We start from the raw sequence: 14,579 nt of genomic DNA on the forward strand, positions 1-14,579 counted from the left end.
TGAAAGACCAGTACAGCTTTCAGATAAGCAGCACTCGATTACAGAGCTCCCTCTGGTCTTGTCTAAATTTTCTTACCGTTTCTGAGACTTGCTAAGTGTTTATCATAGAAGAGTCTAACTACAGTTTTGGCCCTTTAAATTCTAGCCTTCTCTTGCTGGCAGAAGACATCTGTGGAATAATAATGAATTTCCTTGGTTTGGGGTTTTTTTTGTTTTTATTAAAAGCTATTCTTTCTAGCAGGAAATGAAAAAGAACAACCAGATTGGTAGAACATGGGAGAATAGGGAAAACATTTATAAAGGTTCACAGTAACACTGCTTAGCATTTATTTCAAGGATGTGTGACAAACCAAAGAAAACCAGGAGCTCTGAGCAACGCTCCGTTTCTCCTCAGACTCGGATATCATTCGCAGCCCTGTCTGCTGCAGCTCACAAGAGGCAGGGTCTGTGCAGGACAGCTGCCCATAGGACACTCCACTCTGTGCATGAGATTCCTTCTGCCTTCTCACTCCAAGTCAGGCTGATGATTTCCTCAAGCCCAACTTCAGGGTATACACAAGCCCCAGTGTGTCTTCCTGCATCCACGTTCTTCAGCTGCTCTACCTAAGCAATCTGTCCCCGTGCACCTGTCTGTATCTCATGCTGAGGTATGTAGACTCTCCGATTTCTTCCTGAGCTGGCTTTTGGTCTCCCAGTGCCTTTAGTACTGTCGTACTGAGGTTTGGAAACCAGTGATCACGAACACCCTAGAAACTTCACCAGGAATGTGTTCAGTTGCATTCACCAGCTCTTCAATCCTGAAAAGTAGTATTTAAGCTGAATTCCAAGAGAATTTTTCAAAAAGCTACATTGAATTCAATTCATGACACACTATTAAGAATTATTTCACAAATGAAGCAGCTTAATATGATTTAAAGGATGCAGAACTTTCCCATAGGGGGAGAGAAGCAAATCCTCCGTGAGATGAGTACCAACACAGTTGGTACCGAGGCTTACGGAACTTTGATGTTAATGAATGTGGATGGGTTGTAGAGATGGGAGAAAAGCAGCCTTTATCAGTTTTCCCAGTACCAAGCTGATAGCCATTGTAAAACCGCTTTTTAATACAGCTGTGCAGCTTTTGCTAGTAAGCCACAGGTTTCCATCACATGATCAGGTGAAAATGTGCTTAACAAGGACATGAATATGCTCCTTTGTTCATAACAAACTTATCACAAGACAGACAAAGCTCAAATTATCACAAGAGGGCAAATGTTTAGCCAGCAACTCGTCAAAGCATTCCAGCCATCTCGCTGTCAGACAGTCCAAAAAAAGAGAAAAGAATAATCTGGTTGGATACCACCTTCTACGAATAAGTCAGACTGCTTTTTTGTAATTCTACATCTGGAGTCTGTTTGTTTGGGGCATAAAGAAATGAGAAAAGATATTTGGGGACGCTTAAATTGCTTCACTTCCTGTTGTGAATGACTGCGAGTGATTTTGTTGTAAAAAAGAAAACGATTGTTTCCCATGCTCCCTGGGAAAAGGGCAAAACATAACCTGCTGAATGTGCAGCAAGAAAGACTTTAGTTCAACAGTAAGAAAATACTGGTAATGATAATGAAGATAAGCCCAGGAATAAGAAGATTGTGGAGTCCCTATGGCTAGATCAAAGTGAAAGCCCGCTAAGCACTGACCCAGGAGGGTGAAGGCAGGGACAATTCATGCTGTTCCAGGTCCGGGTAGCACAAGGCTCATGCAGTGTGGATATGCCTGTCACTTCTTGCATGCAGGGGCAGTCATTCACACCCACATTGGCACAGCTAACCCTGCAGGCTCCTGCACCCCACAGATCTATGGGGCGGCAGCGCCCGGCACTGGGCCTTGGCTTTCAAGGACAGCTTGCGGCGAAGCAGCATCTCACATGAGCTATGCAAAACGTCAGCCCTCTCTATTCCAGCCCTCATCCTCTCTAGTTTCACACACTTTAAAACAGCTGCTTTAAAATACTCTGACTTCAAAGTACAGTAAATTAAGCTTCACGTAAAGTCCATTCAGCTTTTTGTTTAATTTGATAAAAGCTCATCAGACCATTCAAGCTCCCTTCTGGTCAATACTGCCTGAAGAAATCTGCAATTCAGCTACCTGTGGTTTTTCCAATATTTCTGTAAAACATTACTGACAGAATCTATTTGCCTGCATGCGCTGGGTCTTTGCTGAACAGTGCCCTTGCTGCTATTGCCACCACTTCTACCTCTCAAAGTGTGTAAGTTTTTCTTCCTCTTACTCTACCTCCTGCGATGGCAGTCAGTTTTATGAGGCATTCCTCCTGTATTTAACCTGCTGACACACCATGCTCTCTTCCATTTCCCACTTCTTTGTAAGAAGAAGGTTTGGGTCTCAGCAATGACGGCTTAGTTCTTGGCTTGTTGGTTAGAAGGTTTAGCTCCAGGCTAAACAAGGTACTAACAAGCCAGATGCTTTTACATCTACTGGTGTAGCCCTTTGCATCGGTTGATCCCAAAGCACTTTACAAACAGTACAGGTCCCCCACTCACCATCAGGACCCACTTGCCGCTAACTGCGCCAGCAACACTACATAAAAGTTAGTTAAGAGGTGAAAAAAGAGAGCAGCTTCTCCAAGTGAAATTACAGGGAAATTAAGGGAGGCAGAGTATATTGCTTTGTGGAGAAATTGGCCAGAGGACCGAACAGCACACCTTTTTAACGGCCAGGAATGGGGCAGGCTCCTCATTCAAGGTAGGACGGCCGGCAAGGAGGCTGCTTCCTCTGAGGTCCCCCAGGGCTGCCGATGCTGTATCAGCCAGGGAAGCACACAGAGCCCACCAGCAGGGATGTGCACCTCCCTCTGCAGCCCTGTCCCTATGCGTTAGTCAGAGAAGGCAACATCTAGCTTTGACAGGATGCCAACGCAGCAGCGACGACAGAAAAATACACAGATTTCATTCTAATAATTCTTTGATGTTTGCTATTCTAAATAAGACATAACGCTCCAGGGAAAAAAAAGAAACAACACAACAACAAAACAGTGAAATCGACCATTTCAAGAAATACACCACAAGATCAGCCCTCCTCATCCACCTCCCTTCTCATCCAGTATTAACCTTGCCAGCAAGAAATCAGTTTTCAAAGATTTTAAGATCTCCTGCTATATAATGAGAAATCAGGACGTTCAGCAGAAGAGGAAAAAAAGATCTTTTTATCCAGTGATCATGTGAAGCTGAATAGGATCCTATACAAATACAGCCTTCACAATAAAAAGCCTAAATCTCACCCATTTCTTTAACAGTAACACAAAGTTTTAGAAACAACTGAACAGTCCTTCATAGAGGACCTTAATTAATGAGAAGGCTCTGTCTTGAGCACTTAAATCCCTCAAGACAGAGGAAAGAAAACACGGGACAAAGTAGTGATAGTATTGATTATGCATAATTGGTATAATTAATTTGTAATTAGTTCATTAAAATATATAGGCATTGGAATTATGCTTGTACATTTCTGGGAATATCCTGCAAGTCACTTGGGATATGCTTATCATTTATTTGATAGATGAGACATTATTAGAAAGACAGCCCATTAAAAATTCATGCACCAGAGCAATAATTTCTCCATCTCAGCATTCAGTTTTCTAAGTACTCGGACGCCTACTCTACTTCACTAAGAGTTTTTATTAATACTGTCTTCTCAGAGCATGACATGGGAACTGCAGCATTTCAGACAACTGAAGCACAATATCCAGCACAATAACGGAAGGCAGTGGGAAGATAATTCCACAGCACCATGAGCAGCCTGGTCTCTTGGCATTCTTTCACTTCTGCAGCACATCTGGCACTGCTCACTGTCATAACAGACCCCAGTGCAAACACATCTGGATGAGCAGGATTTCAGGGCTTCTTAAACCCTGCAGATAACAGTCACCATTCTCCCACAAGAAGTAACTAAAGTGGGTCAGCATACACTGGTACTTCAATAGGATTCCTCAGACATTATCATAACTTGACATAGGTGGAAAGTAAGAAAGAATAATAGCACATCACAGTTTTTATCCTATTGTGCTAATTTAAACACTCCTACTAATACTTTCTGAAGCCCTACTGCTATTTATGAAGTTCCATTTCAACCAACAGCTACAAAAATATTTTGATCTTAAAAAAACCCAGAACACGGTTACATCACCTCCAAGTTGGGTACTTGAAACGTACATTTCCTAAAGCCTCCATAACAGAATGTCAATCAGTTTAGTCTAAGCACGAGAGGGCCTTCTGTTCAGACTCACCTCTCACTCAGAGGGTGGTGATGCACTGTTCACAGGCTGCCCAAGGAGGCTATGGATGCCCCATCCCTGGAGGCATCCAAGGCCAGGCTGGATGTGGCTCTGGGCAGCCTAGTCTGCTGGCTGGAGCAACCCTGCACACAGCAGGGGGTTGGAACTGATGAGCGTTGTGCTCCTTTGTAACCCAGGCCATTCTAGGATTCTCTCAGCAAGTCTTGCCATTGCACCCTGCCTCCAGCAACACGAACGGCAGCCTACAAAGGTTGGTCCATTCCTGACACAACTCACTGGCACAAAGCCATGCGAACATCCATCTTGGCTTTGCTTGTTTTGAGTAATCTGTTGGTTGTTTTTCAGTGAATGGTGGACATAAGTGCAAGCAGCGTATTGGTCACAAGGCATGAATCTCTTCTCGCAAAGCCAAGTATGAATCTCAAAAGTGTTGCTGCTTAAAAAGGGTAAAAAGAAACGTCGAAAACAGAGTTGGATCTCCAGATCCTTTAAACTACAGTTAAAAACTCCACTGTAATTTTGTGCAACTCAGCAACCTTCCTTTGGCATTTCTGAACAGTCTCCCAGTAACCACATCAATTTTTGCCCTCTCCAATCTAGCGTGGACAATTATTTGTTTTCTTTGCCCTGAACTCAAGAATACGATGGATGTATTTACATAAGTGCACAGTCACAGACATCTCCCTATAAAAATTAATCTGCAGATGATGAAAAGAGTAGAAGATCTAAGAGGCAAATCCCAAACAAAAGAGCATACTTTATACATAAATATCTTGAAATTATAAAGATCTGAGATTAAGTGGTTTACCACTCATTTAGAATTGATTAGAATGCATTTAAATTTAGCTGAAAGTATCGCAACATTGCTCATGTATTTGCATCTGTGAATAAGTAAATAAAAAGCCTGTTATTAAAGCCTTCATTAATTCTGATTATATGAGAACTTAAAAGCAAATCTGTGTATTACTGCTCTGTAAAGACTCCAAGCAACTCTACAGTAAAGCTGGCACTGTAACACAACATGTGTCAGTGAAAATGACTAACAGGATCTATTTTCAGTAATCTTAAATCACACTGGTAAAATATAGAATTAATGGTTTTGCATAATACTTCAGATTTTTTTTTTTTTTTATCCATTCCCAACGCATGTTGTATTGTATCAAAAATATAATTGAATTTTATAGCACTTGACATTTATTCGCAACAGTTGAATACATTTTATTAGACTCCAACACTCAGGCAGCATTCAGATGTGATGTGTATATTATTATGAGGAGTGATCCAACTATTTTATTCCCTTCTAAATATGATGGCTAGATGTTAAAAATATGTCACTTTGACAAGAAAAATTAAGAACATTTCATTCTGACTTCGGATTTTTAGGTTCTATAAAGCAGTGTTTTGGTAAGAAGGATTAATGACCTTTAGTAGAATTTTCCCACAACTAAAGATTTCTCTGTTAATTTCTAAAGAGCTCCATTGTTACATACATAACCTACTCCAAAGTGTTTCTTGGAGAAACCAGTTTTAAGCTACAAATGGCTCCTGAATGTCAACGCATAGCCAGCATACCAGTTTAAAAGTTCAAGCAGGGAAACATAATTGAAAAACAAAACAAAACAGAAACATTAATTAGATTCTTCAAGCTCTAATCTTATACTAATCATTTAAAGCATATTTGTATTTACATAAACGTGAGTTTGCTACACCAGTTCACCTGTCAGCCCTGACATTCCCTTTTGACTGTGAAGGACAGTTGTGGTAAAGCTCCACCTTCATAAACTTTCCTTTAAAATCTGATAGTTTTGCTTTCATGGCTTGATTCAGTGCCTGAAATGGCAAATCTTTATAGGACTTGTGTGTGACCACAAACTGCAGGCTAGTACTGCACTTTGTGAACAAAATGCTTTAAGGCAATGAGAGAGAAAAAGACTCATTAAATATGGAAAATGACATTGCAATACCTAAGAAAGTTTTCTCATAGTTGAGAAGGCATTCTAAGTTGAAATAAAACAAAAACAATCTTCCCCTAGCATTTAGCCCTTAAACTTGGAGTTATGAGGTACAGTTTGATTAAAGACTTTGCACTTTATCACGTCCAATAATCAGACTGGTTTAGAACAAGCTCTACACTATACTTTAAAGCTAAAAATGAATTACTTTTCCCTATACAGTTTCTTGGTCCAAGTGTCAAGTTGATTACCCAGTAATCTACGTCACGAAACATTTTAAGGCAACATATTTAAAAAAAAAGATTGAAGGATTTTTAATACTTAGTGGCACAGAAAAGTGTACCTGGTAGTCTAAAATGCTGAATCCTAAACCATTTTTGTCTTTCTCCAGTTCAATAATTTTCACATCAGGAGACCATAACGCTAATTCCCCTTCTTCTTCTTCCTCAGGATTAATGTTTTCTTCAGGTTTCACCTAAAAAATAAGAACTCTAGTTCACATTCTATGCTTTGCAGTTATTTACAAGCACTATTAATTCAACACTGGATCACTATTAAAGACTCATACATGCCCTAAAATATGAATTTTTCTTGAAGTAGAACTTGATCCAACACCATGAGTTTCACTTCAGACATCTGAACTTCTCCAACTTGATGCCTTGGATATATACAGCATCCTGAGCACTGGGGCCCAATCTGGCATATAAGCATCCCTGTGTTAGTCAAATTAGTTGTAGCAATACTACTAACCTGTTACATGTTGATGAACTTCAGCTGTCCCATTAGATGCATAAAGAAAAAATAAATATCTTAGCATAAAAGATTTAAGCAACCACAGTCACATACTGGAAAGACCAGATGTTAGACATGAACTGACACTTGTGGCATTTGATACGTAGACACAAAATGGTCCTTAAATTGTAACTACGCAAGTCACATCTACCTTGAAAGAACAGTTTCTGACTATTACATTTCAGCACAAAAACTATGAAAGAAGCGAAGTTACTCAATTTCATCATGTAAGGACAACTTCCGAATGCATTTATTGTTATACAAGTACATATACCAAAATACTTCTTTTTTTGTGTGTGTGTGTTTTTTTTTGTTGTTGTTGTTTGTTTTTTAAAACTTATGTATGTTTTAATCTAGCTACTGATCTTACCAGTTAAATCCTTACACGCTATCAAAACACGATGTCACAGGCAAAACATTAGTTGCAACTTCACACTGCTTTGACTTTATTTCTCTGCACAGAGCACATCCACGAGGCAAAAGGAAAGATTTCTTCTTCTGTTTTGTCTTATTTTCTCAGAAGAAAGTAGAAACATTCTGGGATTACTCCTTTTCATCAGAGACCTCCTTTCACCAAGTACTGTCTTATGGCAAAGATGTGCAACCAACAGTATGCACGTAGAAAGATTTCAATAAGACACAACATCAAAACCACACTGGAACAACTTCTGTACGCAAAGGAAAGATCCTTCTACAAAAAGGTTTGGTGTTGCACACTCTACTCTTCCATTAAATGTCCATATTTCATTTTAACTCTCCTCCCAGAAATCCTACCTTCCAGGAAATTAGATCAGAAAAGATGAGAAATCAAGGTGTAAATACTTGTTATAAATAGGAACAGCCATTACAAGTGTCAAGCTTTAGTTCAAGACTTTAAAGCTTCTGCAATGGAAAGAAACATTAAGTTTAATATTTTTCCAGTTCTATAAAAAAAACCTACTCAGAACATGGAAGTAATCAGCTAATGGTGGCAAGGATGTGATTTAGTATAATTCAAAGCTCTCACTCACCTATTAAGTGTAAGAATGATGAATAGGATGTACATAGTCAGCATGCACTGGTGATTTACCTGCCTTGTATTTATAGTACAATGAAGTTTCTCCCTTTCAACCTGCATAAACTGGAGTATAAGTAACACTGCTGCAAACATGAACTCTCGCTCATTGAAAAAACCAGCAGTCCCTTACAAGCCCAAAGTGAGTCACAAAGGCAACTGCAGATGACAGCTAAAAAAATCTGGGTTTAAATACCTACAAATGTATATTTAGAAACATTAAGATTGAAAAGTCTGGACCAAACAACGACAACAAAAAAAAGAAAACAAACACTCTCTCTAGAAGGCTAAATTACTTTCTCAGAACCACATGCACGTGAAGCGATCTCCATTATACCCAACTGAATGCCACGAGAAGTCTACCTTTTGTTCTGGAGATGGAACTCTCGCAGTGGGTTCATCCACAAGAGACTCACTGCCATCATCAAAAAGTCGCCGACAGCAAACCATTGTAAATGGAGGTGGCACTTCTTTTAGAAAGGTGATTGCCTCACGGCGTGATTTGCCATACAGCTGAACTCCATTGACCTACACAGAAAACACACATCCACACAGAGTTATATGGAAGGATATCAACCAGATTACTTTCATCAGTTTTGGTGTATTTGCCTTTACTTAGCTGCATGTGAAGGTCTCATTTTACCTAGGGATTCCAGCAAAGCTTGCATTGTTTTGTTAACAAGTGCTCCTTAAGTACACATATATGCATTACTATGAATGTTAAACTTGATCTTGTGACTACTGCTACATCAGCTCTCTGCTTTCTTCAACATCCTACAATTCATTTTCCAGTCACTATTTTTCCTAGCACAAACTCTTCTAGAAATTACTTTTATTCTGACTTGCTTCTTTGTTAGGAATAGCCTTTTTTTTCTTTTTTCTTTTTTTCCAAGTCCATTAGGCTTATCTATTTGAATTTAAACAGAAATGTTCAGTTTTCAAAAATGTTTAAGAAAACACAGATTTTAGCTCCAATAAAAAACTTGAAGTCAAAACTGGCACATCTGTCAGTGCTTCACATTGTAACAAATTGGTTGAAACTGATACAGATCCTACACAAAACATGCAAGAATGGCTATATAGTAGAAAAGCCAAGTACAGTGAGCAATTAATCAGAAAACCCTGACAAAGGCCTAAGGTTACAACCCCACACTTTATTGCTCCTAAGTGACAAAAGAAGACAATAAGGCCACTGTTAATGAATATTTTAAGCCATACACTTCTAAAAAAGTAATAATGTTGCTTTAAAAATGGGACACTGCAGTTACATTCCCTCAGGAAAATAAAAATACAGGGATGGATCCTCTTTTATATACTTCACTAATGCAGTATTGTGAGGCTACATCTAACTTGCCCCCTAGGAATGCCGTTGAATATGAACCATGCAAACTGTCAGTGTGTGCTGTGGGTGTCAACATGAAGACTTCCATTGACGAGCACTGCAGCCCCAAAAGAGAAGAGGTTTAACTGAGTGAGTGCTATGGAGTCAATATCAACCCTGCCTTTATCTCAGGGCTCTCTTTGAGGCCACCTCAAATCTGCTCTCGTGACCAAATGCCCAGTATGGCTGGATTTCAACTAATCCACTTCCAAATCTACTCCACAACGCAGACCAAACCAAAGTGGGAATAACTGAAGTTTTTTGGTAAGATCACACAGCAAACTCATGTTACACACCATTTTTAATCAGATTTTATTTTTTCCATCTTTTCTTTGCACGCTTCACAGTGTAAATGTAGTTCATACTGCTAAGAATCAGAGTTCCTCTCCTACTAAAGAACACCTAAGGAGAAAATTCAGAATGCTAAAGCTCGTCTGCAACATTGTAAGATGAACTGCCATGCTTTTTTCTGTAAGAACTGCATCAATTGCTGAGCTATCAGGCTAATCCATTAGTTAATTATTTAAGCAGAAGTATCTACGCGTAAGGATTTTTTAATGCATTGAGACTGGCAGTGCGGTGGAAAGTTACCAGCATTTCTCAGCATATTGTGATTGATGAAGAAGAGCTACTGCTCACTCCCAAGCAGACTTGGGGACTCCCATTTCTGCTTTTGCAGCTGCCAGAAATTGGTCTCTAGACACGCAAGGTGCCAAGCACCCCCTTCGGTTACCACAGCCCTCCAGTTAGTTGTGCTATCAAATAGGAGTCAGTGAAATTTCTCTCACAAAACTAGAAGAACAGGAGGAAGCAATTTACTTCTAAAAAAGAACACAATGAAATCAGCTAAAATTAGAGAAAAAAAAGAAAATAACATGTTTTCTATCATAATTCAAACACATCATTAAAAATAATCAGCAGTCAACCTCACTATATATTAAAGAAAATTCCTGTACTGATTGCATTTTAATCCCACTTGTATCAGGCCCAGGTAGAGCTGCTTGTTTGGGAAATGGGGCTGTCACATTTTCCATTGCAAACCTCTACTTAAAGGGATTTATAACTTGGCTGCAAAAACATACTCTGGGTTAAACCTGGCATATATAACTTTAGCCCTGGAGCACATTTTGATTTTGTTATTTTTTTTCCAGCTACAGAAAAGGAAAATATATGCTCACTGTGTCTGGACATATCTGTGTACTTAACTGTAGATACACAGTAATAAGCAAAATTGATAAAAAGTAAATACAGAATTAAAGTTTCCTAAATTACTTTGCAGTAATTGCTTTTACCATACAACTTTTTGTTTAGTGGCCAAGAAATTTAAATGACACTTTCAGCATTCCATTAATCTCTTCCTTCAGGAATCGAGATTTCCTCCATTAAGCGATAAAGAAAGAGATGGTTTAGGTCTTAGTGATATCAGTATGAATTTCTGATCAACATCAAAGGGTGAACAACAAGTAAAGGCAATAGAGCAGTACAGCTAACAAATTAATCTTTCAGAAGGCTCAACTCTGTTCCCATTGATGTCAATTCAATGTTCCTCGCATCCACTAAAAATATTCAAACTATTTCATAAACAGGGTTCAACAGGAAATTAATGACTACTTATTTGCAGGCTGAGATGTTGATAGACACAAACACAAAACAGGTATTATTTTAATTTGATTAAAGGTATATTCTTCCTGAGCTGACAGGTCTGGTCTGATTCTGATAACTTCCAAGCTATCGCAGTACTTCTCTATACACATTTGAACTGATGTACTACCTCTCAGACACTAATGTCTCTCAAGACTCAACAAGCAAGTTAAAATGCTTAACAGGAATTCCTGAGACTGCTGTACATTTGTTTCAGGAGTGGAAAAATATTATCCACCAGGTAGAGGAGAAAAGCTAATGCCAGTTTGCTCAAAAAACTGAAGGACCACAGAAACATCTGCATTCAGTAACTATTATCTCAGCCCTTGTGATTCTTGATAATCGTGTTTAACACTTCAGAAAAAACCACGAAGTCACTAAGAGGTCACAAGGAGGTGCACAAGGGAGGAATGAAATGGCGAAGAAAACGTGAGGCTTCCAGAGAGTTGCTCTGCTTTCACAATCAACTCATTAAAATTAGTACTGCACACACTGCAACCAAACTAAAATCTAATAGGAGCATTTTAGAAAAGGTTTAAAGAATGCACTACTTCTGTTTGTTTTACCTCTAGAAGTTCATCCTCCAGTTGCAGAAGACCAAGTGTTGCAGCAGGACCATCTGAAGCAATCGATGATATGTAATGATGTCCATCAAACGTGTCAAGCTCAACTCCTAATCTCAAAGTATGGATGGGTAATAGCTGCCAAAAGATGAGACAGTGTGTATCTGCACCTACTATGATACAAACACATTTAAGACTTAACAGCTCAAATTAAACACGGTGAAATTATTGTCTTAATTATTGACTCACATTGGCTGTGTTACAGCACAATTGTCCAGAATTTCTCTATTCAAACCATCCACACAAGTAAAAACAACCCACGAATCCTATGCACTGTACTCTTAAACAATGCTGCCATTTGAAAAAAACACACAGAAGAGAAGCACCACTCACGTAAGTCTATCCTACCCAAACAGTGAGTTTTGAAAAAGCTGACAGAAATTCCAACACGACCATTTAATGCTAAGTCAACAACAACCCATCACAGGATCAGCTGTCTTGACCCTTGAGGATCTACACTACTTTTGGAGTAGGAAAAATATCCATGGCATCCTCTGCAAATGTTTAATCTTATACCTGCAATGGAAATTCATTGATTTTGTGTTAGCCTTTTCCTGTGGAATCCCTTTTATTCTACTTTTTTTCCCCTCCAGAAAGCCTCTGATTTTTATTGTCTTTGTGTGATCCAGACAAGACAGCAGGGATCACAGCAACCCACGGAAAGGAGACAGAGATGATCAGCAGCAGCTGCTCCCTCAGTTGGGCAACTTTCTGGCTCTTTATTACTTAAGTTGAAACACCGAATCTCCTCCTGGTTCCCCAGTTTATTCTGGATGCTTAAAGCAAAAAGGAGCAATCCATTCATCATTACTTCCCCACAGCCATGCCTTATTCTGACTTCATGGTCTTTCTTCACTGAGAAATCCCCAGAAGCACATAAACGCATCACTTCAAAACCTTTGTTTTGAAGCATCCATACCTTGAAAGTCTACCAGAATTTTCAGAAGAAAGGAATTCTAACATCCTAACTAAAAGGGCACTCCATCCCAAGGCTGGATCATTGCACTGAATCCCTGCACAGGATTGTGACACTGAATAGAGTTTCAAACCCTACTTCATTCTGCAGCAACTTTCAGCAAGTATTCTACAATTGAATTTCAATGCAATTAAGCACCCAGTAATTTGAGGCTTTCGCAAAATTTTAGCCTGGTTGTTTTGGTTTTTTTGATTGATTGTTTTTTTAAAGGAACATTTGCCCATTGTACTAAAAATGCTTTGGACCACACCAGAAAATAGGCAGACCATAGGCAGCCTCTTTTGGAAAAGAGACTGAAAACTGGAATCACCCCAAATTTATGAAATAGTTATGAAAATATTTATGAAATAAACAAATGTGGGATTTTGAGTCATAAACGTCAACATGTGCCATGAAGGAAAAAAACATGCAAGTCATACCTTTGAGTACTTCTGCAGTTCTGAGTCATCTGTAATGGGCATATCCACGTTCACAACCTAAGGAATTATACAGCATAACTATTTTCGATACTAGGACAACATCATATTGATACAAAATAATTTTAAATGAGTGTTAAAAAGTCTCTGATGCCCAACACTTACATTCTGCAATGTTGTGATTATGCTTTATTAGCAGATTCAAATATTATCCTATTCTTGAAGCCCGAACGACAGTTTTAGTCAAGTCCAGTAATCCTCTATAAGCACAAAATGCCATTACATTTGACACAAATACCCACAGCAACTTGCCAATCAGAACTGAACATTACAATGGCCTAAGTTATTATTTCAGACAACAGAAGAGCCACCTAACATCTAGACTAAATCACTATCTTCCGCAGAATGTTTCTAACTCGGCTTGAAATACATGAGTTTAATTACAAATTTGAATGCAAAATGAATCATATACAAGAGGTAGAAGAAATCCCTTCAGTCCATCTTTAGGATTTTTTTTTTTTCCAATTTGAATGCAATAACTCTAAATGTTTTCCACCTTTTTTTTTTGTGGATCTCTTCCTTAACAGAATTCATTTGTAGCCACAGAAGGATATTTATTCAAATTTTAACTGTAATCAGATGAAATCTGTAGTGATCTACGGTCCAAGGCTGAAGTCTGGGTCACTGTCACTGAGGTTTTTGGGATGTCAGCTCTATTGGTTAGATTGGAAACACATACAGCCTTGCAAAAATCAAGTAACTGTTTCCATTCAGGCTTCCTTGGAAATTCCTAGTGTAACAAAGTATCTACAAAGCAATCTTAAGTCTCGGCTCCCTCCTTCAGCTTCACTTTAAATGGGGCTTCCAGAGTCCTGTCTTCCACCCCTGCACCTCAGGTATTTTTCCCAACAGACAGAATCTGTTCTATGTCCACTCAGTTGTAACTAAATGAATCTAGGACTGATAACTCCTCAGCCCGACTGTTCTCAGCTAGGTACTTGGCAACAACAGCACACAGCCATAAATCCCCAAACAGGCTCCCAGCATCTCTTTCCTTTCAACAGGATCTCAGTTTTGTTCTTAAGTTGCTGCCACAAAGTACTGGAAGCCACCAGCGACACTAAATCCTCTCTTCAAGCAACGATTTCCTCTGAAGAGAAATACTTAAGAGAAGTCCTCCAACTCACAGTCACCTTTAGGGCGAGTTTCAGGGGATCTCAGTGTAGGGGCAAGGACAGTGAGAAACAGGGAGCGAGCCATCAGGCTGCAATCAAGCTAAACACTGTTACCGAATGCAGCCAAGCAGAGCAGATGACAAAAACTGGAAGAACCAAAAACTGACCTTCAAAACAGGGCGCTGTAACAGCTTCCTTCTATTTTTTAAAAAGACCAACTATGAACGTCTCAACCACAGTTAGCACTGAATGGCCTCAAGTTGTGCAAAGGAAGGTTTAGATCG

At 39.1% G+C, this 14,579-nt stretch overlaps 1 protein-coding gene across 1 annotated transcript in view; it reads right to left on the bottom strand.

Annotated features, from left to right (window-relative positions):
• Nucleotides 1-14,579, bottom strand: part of PATJ (PATJ crumbs cell polarity complex component) — a gene marked incomplete at both ends in the record, with an annotated part of 132,519 nt that overhangs the window by 96,021 nt on the left and 21,919 nt on the right. Inside the window, 4 exons of the mRNA XM_079536430.1 lie at nt 6,581-6,712; nt 8,447-8,611; nt 11,672-11,806; nt 13,124-13,180. Of these exons, the coding sequence (XP_079392556.1) occupies nt 6,581-6,712; nt 8,447-8,611; nt 11,672-11,806; nt 13,124-13,180 (489 nt within the window). The remainder of the gene's footprint in view (nt 1-6,580; nt 6,713-8,446; nt 8,612-11,671; nt 11,807-13,123; nt 13,181-14,579) is intronic.

This window comes from Tetrao urogallus (genome assembly GCF_951394365.1).
Source record: "Tetrao urogallus genome assembly, chromosome: 5".
Classification (NCBI taxonomy): Eukaryota; Metazoa; Chordata; class Aves; order Galliformes; family Phasianidae; genus Tetrao; species Tetrao urogallus.